This window comes from Perca fluviatilis, chromosome 18, assembly GCF_010015445.1.
Source record: "Perca fluviatilis chromosome 18, GENO_Pfluv_1.0, whole genome shotgun sequence".
Lineage (NCBI taxonomy): Eukaryota > Metazoa > Chordata > Actinopteri > Perciformes > Percidae > Perca > Perca fluviatilis.
The window spans coordinates 27714275-27726933 of NC_053129.1; the positions used below are offsets into that span (position 1 = coordinate 27714275).

General features: G+C 37.6%; 1 protein-coding gene across 4 annotated transcripts in view; it reads left to right on the forward strand.

Moving 5' to 3' along the window:
- The window catches only part of tbc1d32 (TBC1 domain family, member 32), a 77476-nt gene that overhangs the window by 41097 nt on the left and 23720 nt on the right, over positions 1-12659 (forward strand). For all 4 annotated transcript variants that reach the window (XM_039782621.1, XM_039782623.1, XM_039782624.1 and 1 more), the window contains exon 28: positions 616-699. In XM_039782621.1, the coding sequence (XP_039638555.1) occupies positions 616-699 (84 nt within the window). The remainder of the gene's footprint in view (positions 1-615; positions 700-12659) is intronic.

Here is a 12659-nt window from a genome sequence, read left to right on the forward strand (position 1 = left end):
TGTTGTTGTAGAGTTGTATGATCTATATTACCTTTACAAGAGGCCTCATCACTCAGTGTTCCCTCTTTATTTCCACAATTAGATCTTCAGTGACTGTGGGTGGTTTCTTTGCGTGGCAGTGTGATATGACACTAAAAGCAGTGTTCTAAGGGTTTACTCAGGGACAGTCAGGGGCAGTGAAGCTGTAAATAGATACGAGCGGATGCATTTGCAAAGTGTACTGATGGTGTTATTGTATATGTGTTTTTGCAGCTGAACCATGATCTTCTGTGTCAGATACTCATCCTTCCTAGATTTAATGCTGCTTAATTTCTGAACTATCTATGACTAGTGACACTTTTGGCCTTTCTTTTATGCACATAACTAGGATATTGCTACATTAAACATGCATACTGTGTATGGTTCACTAAAAAGTCTTTCCAAACCACTTACACGGTAACTGGGCTGCCTAATAATGCATATAACAGGATGTTTTCCACATTCTATACAGTAAATAGTTGAAGTTAAGGATGTACTGTAGGCTGATGTACAGTATTTGCCTACATTAATTGTATTTTCTCAAGGTTTATTGAAGCTGCACTAGCATACATTTAATGTGTCTTTTTTTGTCCTCAGTGCTGGCTGACCTTCTGGAGAAGGTTGTGGCCCATCTTTCGAACTCTGCCACAGACTGCTTCTTCTCTCCGGCTCAGTACAAAGGTCAGTGGAGAAGAGCAGTACATTCAGTTTTCTTCTTGACAATTTAGTCCAAGAAAAATAAATAAAGGGTATTTTGTGGGTCAGTGAAGTAAGCCAGGATCCTTGTAAATTGGACATAAATCTGTTTTTTCCCCTGTTCTTGTTACTTACTTTCTGGGTAATGAAAATTAAATAAGATATTCTTTGGGTAAAAGGAGCATTTAATAGTTCTATGGTTTTAGCCTATACATACACTGTAATTTACGATGTAGTCTGACATGATCTTTATCTTTTAATTCCACATTACATACACTTTACTGTAGTTCTAATAGATACACACATACGTACAGTATATAGTGTGCCAACGCCTTATTTTGGTGGAATGTATTGCCACTGTCACTCTGGGAATATGTTGTTGCGGCTGCCTGACCCGGTAAACCCAAATGTGCAGTAAGGGTGTACTGGGATTGTCTAGAAGAGGGCCCCAATTGAGTGTCTAAGAATAGAAGGCGTCCGTACAGAATCTAAAGCCCTCTGAGACAAATTTGTGATTTTGGTCAATATGAATGTATTTGACTTAACATGACATGACCTTCAGGACTGTAGCCTGGGGGAAATAGTCCGATTCCTTAGAAAAGGACCAGGCAATTTTCAGCAGGGGGATGAAACTGTTCACTGGAGCGATTTTCTTTCTTTTTTTTTTTTTTTTTTTTTTTTTTTTTTTTTTTTTTTTTGAGCTGCTACAAAGTTGGAATACTGTGGTGAAGTGTTTTTGACCTCTCTGGTGGAGGTCACTAAGGTAGACAAAAAGCTCAACAGTGCCAGGAGCCAGATGCACCACCAAGTTATAAAAGCTAGCCTAATTCTAACATTAGAGTTTCTCAAGTGGAGTTTTAAGCATGACTAAATAGTAACTGGTTGCACCACACAAAGTAGTTCTTAGGGAGAGATTAGTTGTTAATAAATATTTACGTAATAAGGAATGTGTTCGACATATCTGACCTGAAATGTGATAAAGATTTTAAATTGCATTAGACAAAAATAACGCAACATACCTCAAATAACTAAATGTTATGCCAATTATATTTGACTAAGTGAGTAAATAACATCAGTTAGTTTAGCTTAATCGGATAGTTTTCCTAACTGTATAATAGGGCTGCACCATATGACCTAAAATCTAGATTGATTGCACATTTTACCTCGATAACGATAAATGAACGATAATTAATCACGTTGTTCTAAATCGTCTTTTCTGAAGCCAAAATTTTTCCAGACTTCAGACACTTTTTTTGGGCACAAGTTGCTCGGTTGACTCGGACTCGGTGTTTGAGTTATCCTCCATTATGCTTTCCATGCAGATGACTGGTCTGGGCAAAGTCTTGTGACGACACGCGGGAGAATGTTTTTAAGGAGAAATTAGGCCTATCAACAGGAATAAATGATCGAAATTATCGTCATGGGAAAAATACGTCTATTACAGCTTCAGAATTTCGATGTCGATAAATTTTCAATTAATCGCCCAGCCCTACTGTATAAATACTACTTTCTCTGAAAAACACTTATTTCTCTGTACAGACGTAAATAAAAAAATACTTAAATTTACAAAAGCTATATATTTTGTAAATGTAAAAGCTTATGACAGATTTCCTGCTTACATAGTTGATTGCTCTTCATTGGACAGCACTACCGATGTTTCCTAGTAACAGATTTACACATTTTTAAAGTCAATACTAGGTGAGACATTTCTGAAGTTGTAATGATGCGACCTGATTTAGTAAATCACTGTAGTTACTAAGAACTTAGGAAGGACAATGTAGTGATGGATTTATGAATAGCTGGTACAATCCAGGGGTGGATGGGAGTTCTCTGGAGGTGTTGAAGGCTCTGAATATTGTTGTGCTGTCTTGTGTACGTCCGGGACAGTCCCTGTCGGCTGCCAGACGGGGGTAAGGAAAGTGGAAACTATTTTCCTCATTTTCAGAGCAGTGTTTCACCCCAGGTTAAAATGTGTTATGTTTCCCATATCAAACGAGTGTATGATTTCAGTAGGTTGGCTTGTTTGTTAGCCGGCGGGCTAAACAACCTGATCAGAATGATTGCGGCGAGAAATGAAAGCAGCTAATTACTGAATAACCCAAAAGTCTTGCAAACTGAAGTGCTAATTGCATATTTCTCTTATTTTACTTCTTCTTTTTTTTTTTTTTACTACAAACGTACAGTGAAAACAGACTATGGTAACATCATGTTCTTCACCTGAATAACTCTATCTGTAAGTAATAATAACAAGAAAACGTAGTGTTCATGCAGCAACAAATCCCCTCCTAAATACTCCCAAATATAGTGTTTCCTGAATAAATGGTATAAGTCCTTTTGTTTAATCAAGTTTAATATGATACCTGTCATATTAGTTTAAATAATCACAGATTTAAAACATACAGTACTGTATGTTTTCAAATCAATGCATCACTGGAAATAATGAAAATGACGTTTGAATTGAATCAACGGTGCTATGTACCTATGCTTAAATAATGTTTTGTTGTCTGTGCAACCATCTAGCACTGATTAGTAATATTATCAATTATGATGCTGCCGCTGCAGGGGATGAACCCAAGTGCAGAGGTTAGCCAGAGAGTCAAGTGCATTTTAATGCATTTATGTAGAGCAAAAAGGCAAGAGGTTTACAGCGACAAAAACTACAGCGAAGAGCAGAAGTGGTGGGGAAAAAAAGTAGAACACTATGATGGCTGTAGATAAAATAAGCAAATCGGTGTCATCTGTTCAGCTGCTTCTCCCAGACTCAATCACTTAGAAATGAACAGACACACTTGTATACTGTATGCTGTAGTAGGTAGTTAGGATTGTGAATGGTTAATTTAAGCATCACATTGAGTTATGTGTTGCAACCTGCATCTTATGGTAAAAGGTGAAAACGCAGTACTAAGCCTAAAACAACAAGTACTAAAACAACAAATAGCTCTTCATTACTAATAAGATTCAGGATTGTAGTAAAGCTCCTCGCTCTGCATTTTGCAACACATTGTCTAAGGTTTTGAGGCAGCACATGAATCCAGGTTTGTTCTCACCTGTTCTTGTAGGTTATTTAGTAGTTTCGCATTGCCAGACCTTCCTCCACAGCCAACAACTATTAGCATCACTGTAAGTATTGTATCCATATGTCTTTCTTCCAAAACACCTTCCTCAGCAGTAAAGGCCTTCCAGTAATTATTATGCTACTCAAACACATTAAACCCGACTCCCTTTTACAATATAATGGAATTTTATGCAAATGTATTTCCTATGGTAATAGCTTGTTTCCTACACATTGGTAATATAACCCATTTGAACAGTGCGTTTGATTAAAGCGTTAGTTACTGATGTAATTTATGTATTATATTACATTTTCACTCTTTTCAAAATATCAACTATCAGCCATGCCAGAAAGCATTTAGATAGATTCCGTTTCATTACAAAAAGCTTGGTGTTAGATTATATTTTTGAGTTTTTACTCTCGTCCCAGGCAACTTTAAAATATTACATTAAATCAAATCCCTTATTCTATTTAAATATGATGAGTAAAAAGTGCGATATGAGACAAGGCTATATAAAACACATGTAGGATTTAAAATAGAAGATGAAGATAAGGTCAAAAGAATAAAACTGAATAAACAGAAGAAAACAAAATTACACAGAAGTGCAAAAAGTGATTAAATAACTCCAAATTAAATCTTTTTTTTTGTTTAGATTTTTTATTTTTTTTTGCCACATTTTTTTGCCACATTCAACAAACACAATGTACAGCAAACACCAATGCAAAGACAAAACAATTCTTAAACCGTTCTTGAGAACAACCCTTTTGAAAGGATAATTTTATTGAATAAAGTAGACCTATAGGAGAAAGGGAGGCATGAGAGAGTATTTGCAGTGCAAACAAAAGCTAAATAACAAACAATAATAACAAACAACAATGATTTACTAAAAACAAAAATGGTATACAATGAGATGCAGGTTAAGAGAGTTTACGGTGAGTCCAATTACCATTAGGGCTCGTAATTAGGAAGGAAAAGGATGTGTTCATGTTGTGAGTTGTGAGTTTTTTAAATAAATAAAAATAAAAATGTTAATCATAAAAAAGCATGTCAAGGTCTACCTTATTCATAAGTCTTACAGACAGCTTTTCCAGTGCTGCCAAATGACCAAGCTCGCTAAATTTACAGATGGAGCATCAGGGGCCCTCCAGTCACATATTATTAGTTGCTCCAAATTAAATCTAATAAAAAGCAGTGGCAAACAGAATAGTTTTAAACCTCAATTTAAAAAAACTGACCTCAGGTACACCTCAATGTGTCTAGAAGTTTGCTCCAAATATGAGTAAGTATTGCTGCTGTGGTTACCTGTGGTTAATATAATGTACATAATAAACTTTGTATACTAATTTAGAATGGCAGCTAAACTGTAGACTTGAACTATGTTTGTGTCCTTTTTGAAATTTAAATGGATACCTGCCAACTTCCATAAAAAAAGAATGTTTCATGGTCATGGTATATACGTATAAGCTGTAATGCAGGTTTTTGAAATTGGGTGAAGAATTTGATCAGCCTTATAAGACTATATTTAGATATTTAGACAAATGTCCCTGAAGAAAGGCAGATAATGGACGAGAGTGAAATAATTAGTTGTCAATCATTTGTTGCAAGAAGACCGCGAATGAAAGGCAGCATATGTCTGTAGTGTTTCTGAATATAGTCTAAATAATGAATAATGGTTATCAAATAGTGTATGTAGAATGTGTTCAGTGTGCTTGTACTTATGTTTTTTTTATTGACTAAGGAGAAAGACTTGTCAGTCAGTCTTTTTCCATTAAAAAATGAAATATTTCCCCACAGTGTATTGGATGTCTTTTATCAGTACAGAGGCATGTCTCCTTTGAGGCCACACTGATGGAGAATTGTAATTCTGAGTTTGTTTTGATGATTTATTTATCTACGTTCACTCACAAACTTCAAAGTTGTTGATTTTTCCACTTACGACATTCATTTTTTGAATACTCAATTTTTTAGAAATCAGTCACACTCATTTACATAATTGTATTGTCAAACACTTATGGGGCCTGCTCCTCCCACATTTTACACATAAGATTGGTAAGAATTTGTCTGACCAGTCTAATAAAGAGTTGTATCCTTAATTCACAATGCATGTGACCATGTTAGCAGGGTACACAAGATACAGGATGGATGCACAGACTTGAAAAATAAAAAGAATCCGGTATAAAACGTAATCAAAACTTTATTAATCCCACTTATTAAGAACCGGTCAAGCCAACAGAGCACGAAAATGGGACACATTTTTAAACCATAAATATGTGCACTTAGAAAGATTGTAATGCCAGAGTGCTTTTAAAAGGCATGCATAATTTATCTGAAACTAAATTATATTGGTTCTCTGTCTATAAAGATTCTTGAAGAAAAGTTATTTCTTCAACCTGCAATGCAGAAAATATGTAAAGGAGTATGACAAATTTGCAGATACAGGCAGCTAGCTTGGTGGTAGCAACGATTACAAAGCAATCGAAGCTTTTCAGGAATTTCTTGTTAAATTTATCTTTACCACCGTTAGAATCATGCCATATACATTTTTCTTATTACTGCAGAGAAATAAGCAGGTGATTTGGTAGCTATAGCTAATCCAGTGGGGCACTTTGTTTTTGTTTTGTTTTTACTTTTGGTTGAACTCAGAGAAGTGTTTGATTAAAAATTAAGTTAATTTGGATTCAAGGAGTTGGAAAATTCAAAGATGCTCATGTTGCCCTGAAACCTGTTTTTGTTTTGGGGTTTGTGTTTCAAGAATCTTTACAACTGAGGTGGAGAAAGTTAGCATATTGTTTAATCCACTTTCACTGTACTGTAGTATGTGTGCACTAGAGGTTTCAAGTTTCCACATCACACTTAAGTTGTATCTTGGACAATGATTGGCTTCCAAACTAGTTGTGATGTCACAAAATCATGCTCGTGTTAAACTCCGTCTTAAGAGCACAGAGAAACTTTCCCTCTTTAGCAGGTAAATGTGAAAACGGCTTTCTAGCGTCAAACTCTACACATCATTCTGCACAGTAAAGTTAAGCAAAACACGTTTTTGAGTAGAGTCACTGTGATTCACATGTATCATAACAGCTATGCATCACTAGTTTTGGGAAAGACATGGAACAAAATAACTCGAAGTAAATAATCTTCGACAAGAGCAAACACTTGTTATAAAATTGTGTAACGAGTAGTCTCATCTGAGCAGTTGGTTTTGGTCAGACATGTTACAGCTTGGCAGAAAATCCTTCGGTCAGTACAGTTGCATAGAAGCTGAAAACTGTTTTGCACCCTCTTATAGGATACCCGTAGGGTACAGATTTGATCATTGGCAAATTATCAAAAGATGTTTTATCAATATTAATGAAGTTATGAATATGGTTATTAATAACTTTATCAAATCGACAAACAATCAAAACGGGGCACCACCCTGCAAGTCAGGGACCAATAATCAAACTGTGGAACAGTCTCATTTCTGTAGTAATCCTTTAAAAGGAAACAAAGGAAGGTGTGAATTCGAGCGCGGACCTGTTCGACCAGCAATTATCACAATAAGTACACAAATAATCACCAGCAACTGCTAATTAAGTATAATCGAATTTATTAACATCACAATTATCAGTAGCCAATCAATAATCCTTCAATAATAAAACTTATATACTTTTTACAATATCACAACCAAACAAAGCAAAAACAAAGCAGCATGTCATGAACGTTTTTTTTTTTTTTTTTTTTTTTTTTTTTTTTTTTTTTTTTGTGTGTGTGTGTGTGTGTGTGTGTGTGTGTGTGTGTGTGTGTGTGTGTGAAAGTGGTGGGGTGGAGGGGCGAAATGTAGTTCTAACACAAAACAACTCCTCGAAAATGGCTACTCCTGTGTGAGCTGCACAAAACTATTTAGCCTCAAGAGGGCGGTAGTGGTGCTGCGGGTGCACGGAGGGGTTGAAAAGTGTTGAGGGGTTGCTAGGCAACGCACGCGCGCTTAACCCAGCCCTGGTCATGTGTTTTAGCTCTTCAGTAATGTCAATCTCAGTTAAGCCGCGTTACTAGCAGCCGCGTCGCTCGGGAGCTACGTGGCTAGCTTGTGTCCGTGTGTGTCTGTGAAAAAAAAAAACACTGATTAGTTATCGATAATTACCAGCTCAGTGGCTAACAGCTGATTTCCGCGATGATCTCGCAGACAGTAACTAAACTCTGTGAAAGGAGTGATTTAGCAGGTAGTGATTATGGTTCTACCCAGCTACTTAACACCACATAATCAACAGTATCGTGATCAATTATACATTCACAGAAACAGATTAATAATCACGTATAGAGCAGTACATAATTAAAATCACAGATCACATTAATGGCAACAAGTGGTAGCGAACCCTTTGCTCATTAATAAAACACACTATTTATCTCTGCCCAGACGTAAGCCTTCTTACTGTATGTTCAGTCCGTTTGTTCCTGTCCATAGATTTCCACAGAAATGAAACAGAACGGGTCCCTGGCGCTCGTCAGCGGCCACGGAGAAACTTCCCTCCAAAAAGGCAGCAAGGGGGAAAAGTTTGGTCGACTTTGAGAAGAAAAACGTTGTTTCCTTCTCACTGCAGTTATGAAAAACACTGGTGCGTTTTTCATAGGATCCTCCGAAATTAAATCCACTTTCTCCAGAGAATAGAAGTTGAGCACAAGCGCTTGCGCGCTTCCTGTCAGCAACGTGAGTTGCAAGCGAAGACAAAGGATTTTTGGGTGATCAGGCTTATTTATAGGTCAAGACTTCATGCTGGGTTTATGGTCCCGCTGCCCAATAGGAAGACTCAAAACTCTTGAAAGTCTGAAGACTACAATCTTGTAGTTCTTTGACTTCCTGCCAGCTGTCCCCTCTGGCTGGGACTTTCACATAGAGGTGTGAACTCACCAGGCTGAGGCGCTTCCCAATAGGCCTGTCTTTTGTCTCTGAGCTCTTTGTCTCTGAACACATGTGTCTTGTATCCAGAGATCAGTTTAATCTGAGACCTTTGGTTAAAATCAGATTTCACACCTCTGGTGGTCCCAACACTCTGCTCCAGCATCACACCAAGAATCAGTTATGGAATTGCCATATTGGCCTTTGTCTCTGCATCTTTTCATTGCTTTAAAATTAAGGTTCTCTGGTTTTCTTTATATTTTGTGTGTGTGTGTGTGTGTGTGTGTGTGTGTGTGTGTGTGTGTGTGTGTGTGTGTGTGTGTGTGTGTGTGTGTGTGTGTGTGTGTGTGTGTGTGTGTGTGTGTGTGCGTGCGTGCGCGCGCGCGCGCGCATTGATTGACGTTGACTACAGTCTTGGCCACTCTGCCCTACTTGAGTGCTCTCATTGTAAAGAGAGAGCAGACTCATTTGGCAAGTAGTAACCCCCTTTAGTTCACTGTTCTGAGTTGTATCTTCTCACCCTTCATGGCCCTTACTCCTGAAGGCAGCTGTCCAGCAATCTCATTTATTTCAGCTGCCTGTTGAAATTGGTTGGCTGGAAACAAAGTGGGAGCACCTTTTTGTGCGACTGTTACATCTTAATAGCTCAGGCGGAGATCTATCCTTTCTCAAATTAATCCTCATTTAAATAGATTTTCTCATCACATTCTGCTTTTTGTTAATCCACCTTCTCTTCTGTATTTTAGCCAGCCACAGAGCAAGAAATACCTGAAAAACACAAGTTGTTTAATTCAACTTTATTGAAAAGCATACTTGAATACAAGTAATAATAATGTTGTCATTCGAAGATAAAAAAAGAGAAATATGAAGAATTGTGTAATGTTTCACAGTGACAGATGATAGTTTTAAAATTGTTTTAAAAGGCCTGATAATGTGGTGTAAACATACTGTGCATCCATACATACAGGATCTCAGTCATTTAAATACTTTACACTATAAAAAAAACATTACATGCAGAATAGAATACACTTTATTGTCCCGGAGGGGAAATTTGTCTTGGACATAGTGCTATAATCTGTTGCTTAACAACATAAACATGTAACAGAAAAAAAAAACATAAACATGAGATCATGAAGCGTTCTAAGACATAAAAGGACACACATGACTGCACAGACAACACAACATCCTAAGAATTAACTGTAATAATTAAAGTGCGAAGTGAAAAAAGTGCTGGTGTATTTATTGCACCCCTGCTATGCTGTGCTGTGATTTACTATTGGAGTTCAGCAGCTTGATGGACGTTGGGATAAACGATAACTTTAGTCTGTTTTGCATCTCGGCACACAGAATCTTCTTCCTGATGGCAGAAGTTCATATTCAGGGTGTAGAGAGTCTGCAGTGATTCTTTCGGCTTGTTTTCAAACAGCTTGCTCGTACAGTCTCTGCATGGGCTTGTACTATTTCCTCCCTATTATCCTCATAGCTGTCTTGTGTGTGCTGACCAGCCTGCTTTTCAGCTCCACTGTTAAGTTGCCAAACCATGCTGTGATTCCATATCTGATGACGCTCTCCAGAATTGCCAATGAGCATGATCTGGCTGTTGACTCCATACAGTCTCAGTTGCCTTAAAAAGTATAATCTCTGCTGCAGTCTATTGCACAGGTAGTCAATGTGTGTTTTCCAGCAGAGAAGATTGTCTATGTGGACACCTAAATATTTGTAAGACGTTAGCTGGATGATTTCGTGATTTTTGAAGACGACTTGCTCATGGTCAATCACTTGCCTTGGGTCAAAGACAATCTCCTTTGTTTTTGTGACATTTAAGATAAGATGGTTGGTGTCACACCACTTGATAAAGGTGTCTATCTCATCATGGTACACAGAAGGGTTTATGTCCTTCTGGAGAAGGCTCAAAGTTGCTGTATCGTCCTTAAATTTTATAATATAATTATTTGGGTGTATTTTCCTGCAGTCATTAGTGTACAATGTGAAAAGTATGGGTGGTACCACAGAACCCTGTGGGACCCCCGTGTTGCTATGTTTGACCTCTGACAGCGTCCCATTGACTTTCACCCAGAGCCCTACGGCATCGTCCACGACGTCACACGGCACCTTCGATTAATATTTAGATTATTTAATGAAACTTTTATCGATCTTCTTACCGTTTTTCCCAGCTAGAAGCTAACAAGCTAGCCATCACGGGGGTGTCTTTGTTGTCTTCGTAGCCTTTCCAGAAGGTTTTCAATCCAGCCTGGAACTTGTGCCTCTTTTCGGAGTTGTTCAGCAATAAATCCAAACGCTTACATCCAAGATTTATCCACTCGATGGCCGTAATTTATCAATTTTCCGTCATTTCTGCCGCTAGCTCTCTGCTACCGGTCTATAAAGATCTATAAATCTCCCATGATGCTTTGCAAGACTGTTTTGACGTTTTTCAACCAATGGGAAGGCAGGTCCATCACACAAAGAGTATATAGTCGAAAAGAGAGTTCACTCCAGGAAATAGGAGCGAGAACAAAGAGTAAAGTGAAAAAGAGAGATAACTACGGTCTATGACCGTTCTACAGAGAAGAATGGCGTCACTGTTTAGATATTTGGGATACATTTGGCCCTTTTTTAGAAGAAATGTAAATAGTTTGTCATTTATATGAGTTATAATGTTCATTATGTTTATTTTTGCACTGGATGACTCCAAATATATAGGATAACTGTTTTAGACAACACAAATGCTTGCTGTGTGTGTGATATCAATACATTTGAACATTATTATTTTGATTATTGGCAAAAGTGTCTGGACTTTTTTTGAAAAATTTTATGTATTTTGTCAACTATATAAGTTATAATGTTTATTTCTTCACAGTTTGACACCCAAGACATATGGGAACTGATTTAGACAGGAGATTGGCTTAGCTTTTATTGTTCTGTGTGTGATATCAATAAATATCTGTGAGATTCATTTTCCGTTTTATTTATTTATTTGTTTTTAAGGTCATACAACCTTTTTTTACTTTCAATTGACCTCACTACAGCTCAAATATTCTAATAGCCCAGTTTTTCCTGAAAGAAATGATGTACATTGATTGACTATAGACAACAGGATTGATGTTTTACAAGCTTTTTTAGAAAATGAAACCAGACGGAAAAGGAATTGTAAAAATGGCCTTAGGTTCCTGGACGTTAAAAAAGAGTAAAACCATTTAATCAGGGCAGGGTTAACATGCATATCATTTAGTTTCTTTAAAAGCAGATAGGGTTGTACGGTATTAAACGCTGAACTGAAATCGATAAATAATATTCTAGAATAGGCTTTTGTATCCTCAAGGTGTTTAGAAGTAAGATGTGAAATGCAGAGGATGGCATCTTCTGTACTGCGTTCATGTTTATAGGCAGATTGCCACGTGTCTAACACAGGCTCAACCTCTGCCTTAAGCTGGGACACTACAAATGTCTCAAGGCATTTCATTACAATAGAAGTCAAAGCTATGGGACGAAAGTCATTATTTAGTGTGGCAGAGGGCTTTTTAGGGACTGGTGTTGTGATGGATTTCTTCCATGAAGCTGGAACTGTGTGCGTGTCCAGAGACTGTTGGGACACCATGCTGGTATTAGTTCCTCTGCACAGTTTTTAAGCAGAAAAGCTGGTAGTCCATCTGGGCCTGTTGACTTGTTGGTACACACCTTTTTAAAGAGGCGCTGAACGCTGGGTGGATCCACTCCCAGCCAGCGGGTGTAATCATTATCGGGCAAAGATTGACACACACTGTCCAGCTCCTGGGAGAAATGTTCTGACTCGAACCTCAGGAAAAAGTCATTCAGCTCATTTTCCCTTTTGTAGTTCATCCACAGTGATAATTGTCTTTTTTGGAGGGTTCATGTTAGTGACTGATTTCATAGTAGGTCACAGTTTTTTTAGTATTTGATGTTTGTCAGTCCCTCCTGAAAAACGCGATTATGCGATCGAATAATTCAATGCATAATCAGCCAAAGTCCGCATATTCATGCGGGGGCCGCATTTTTTC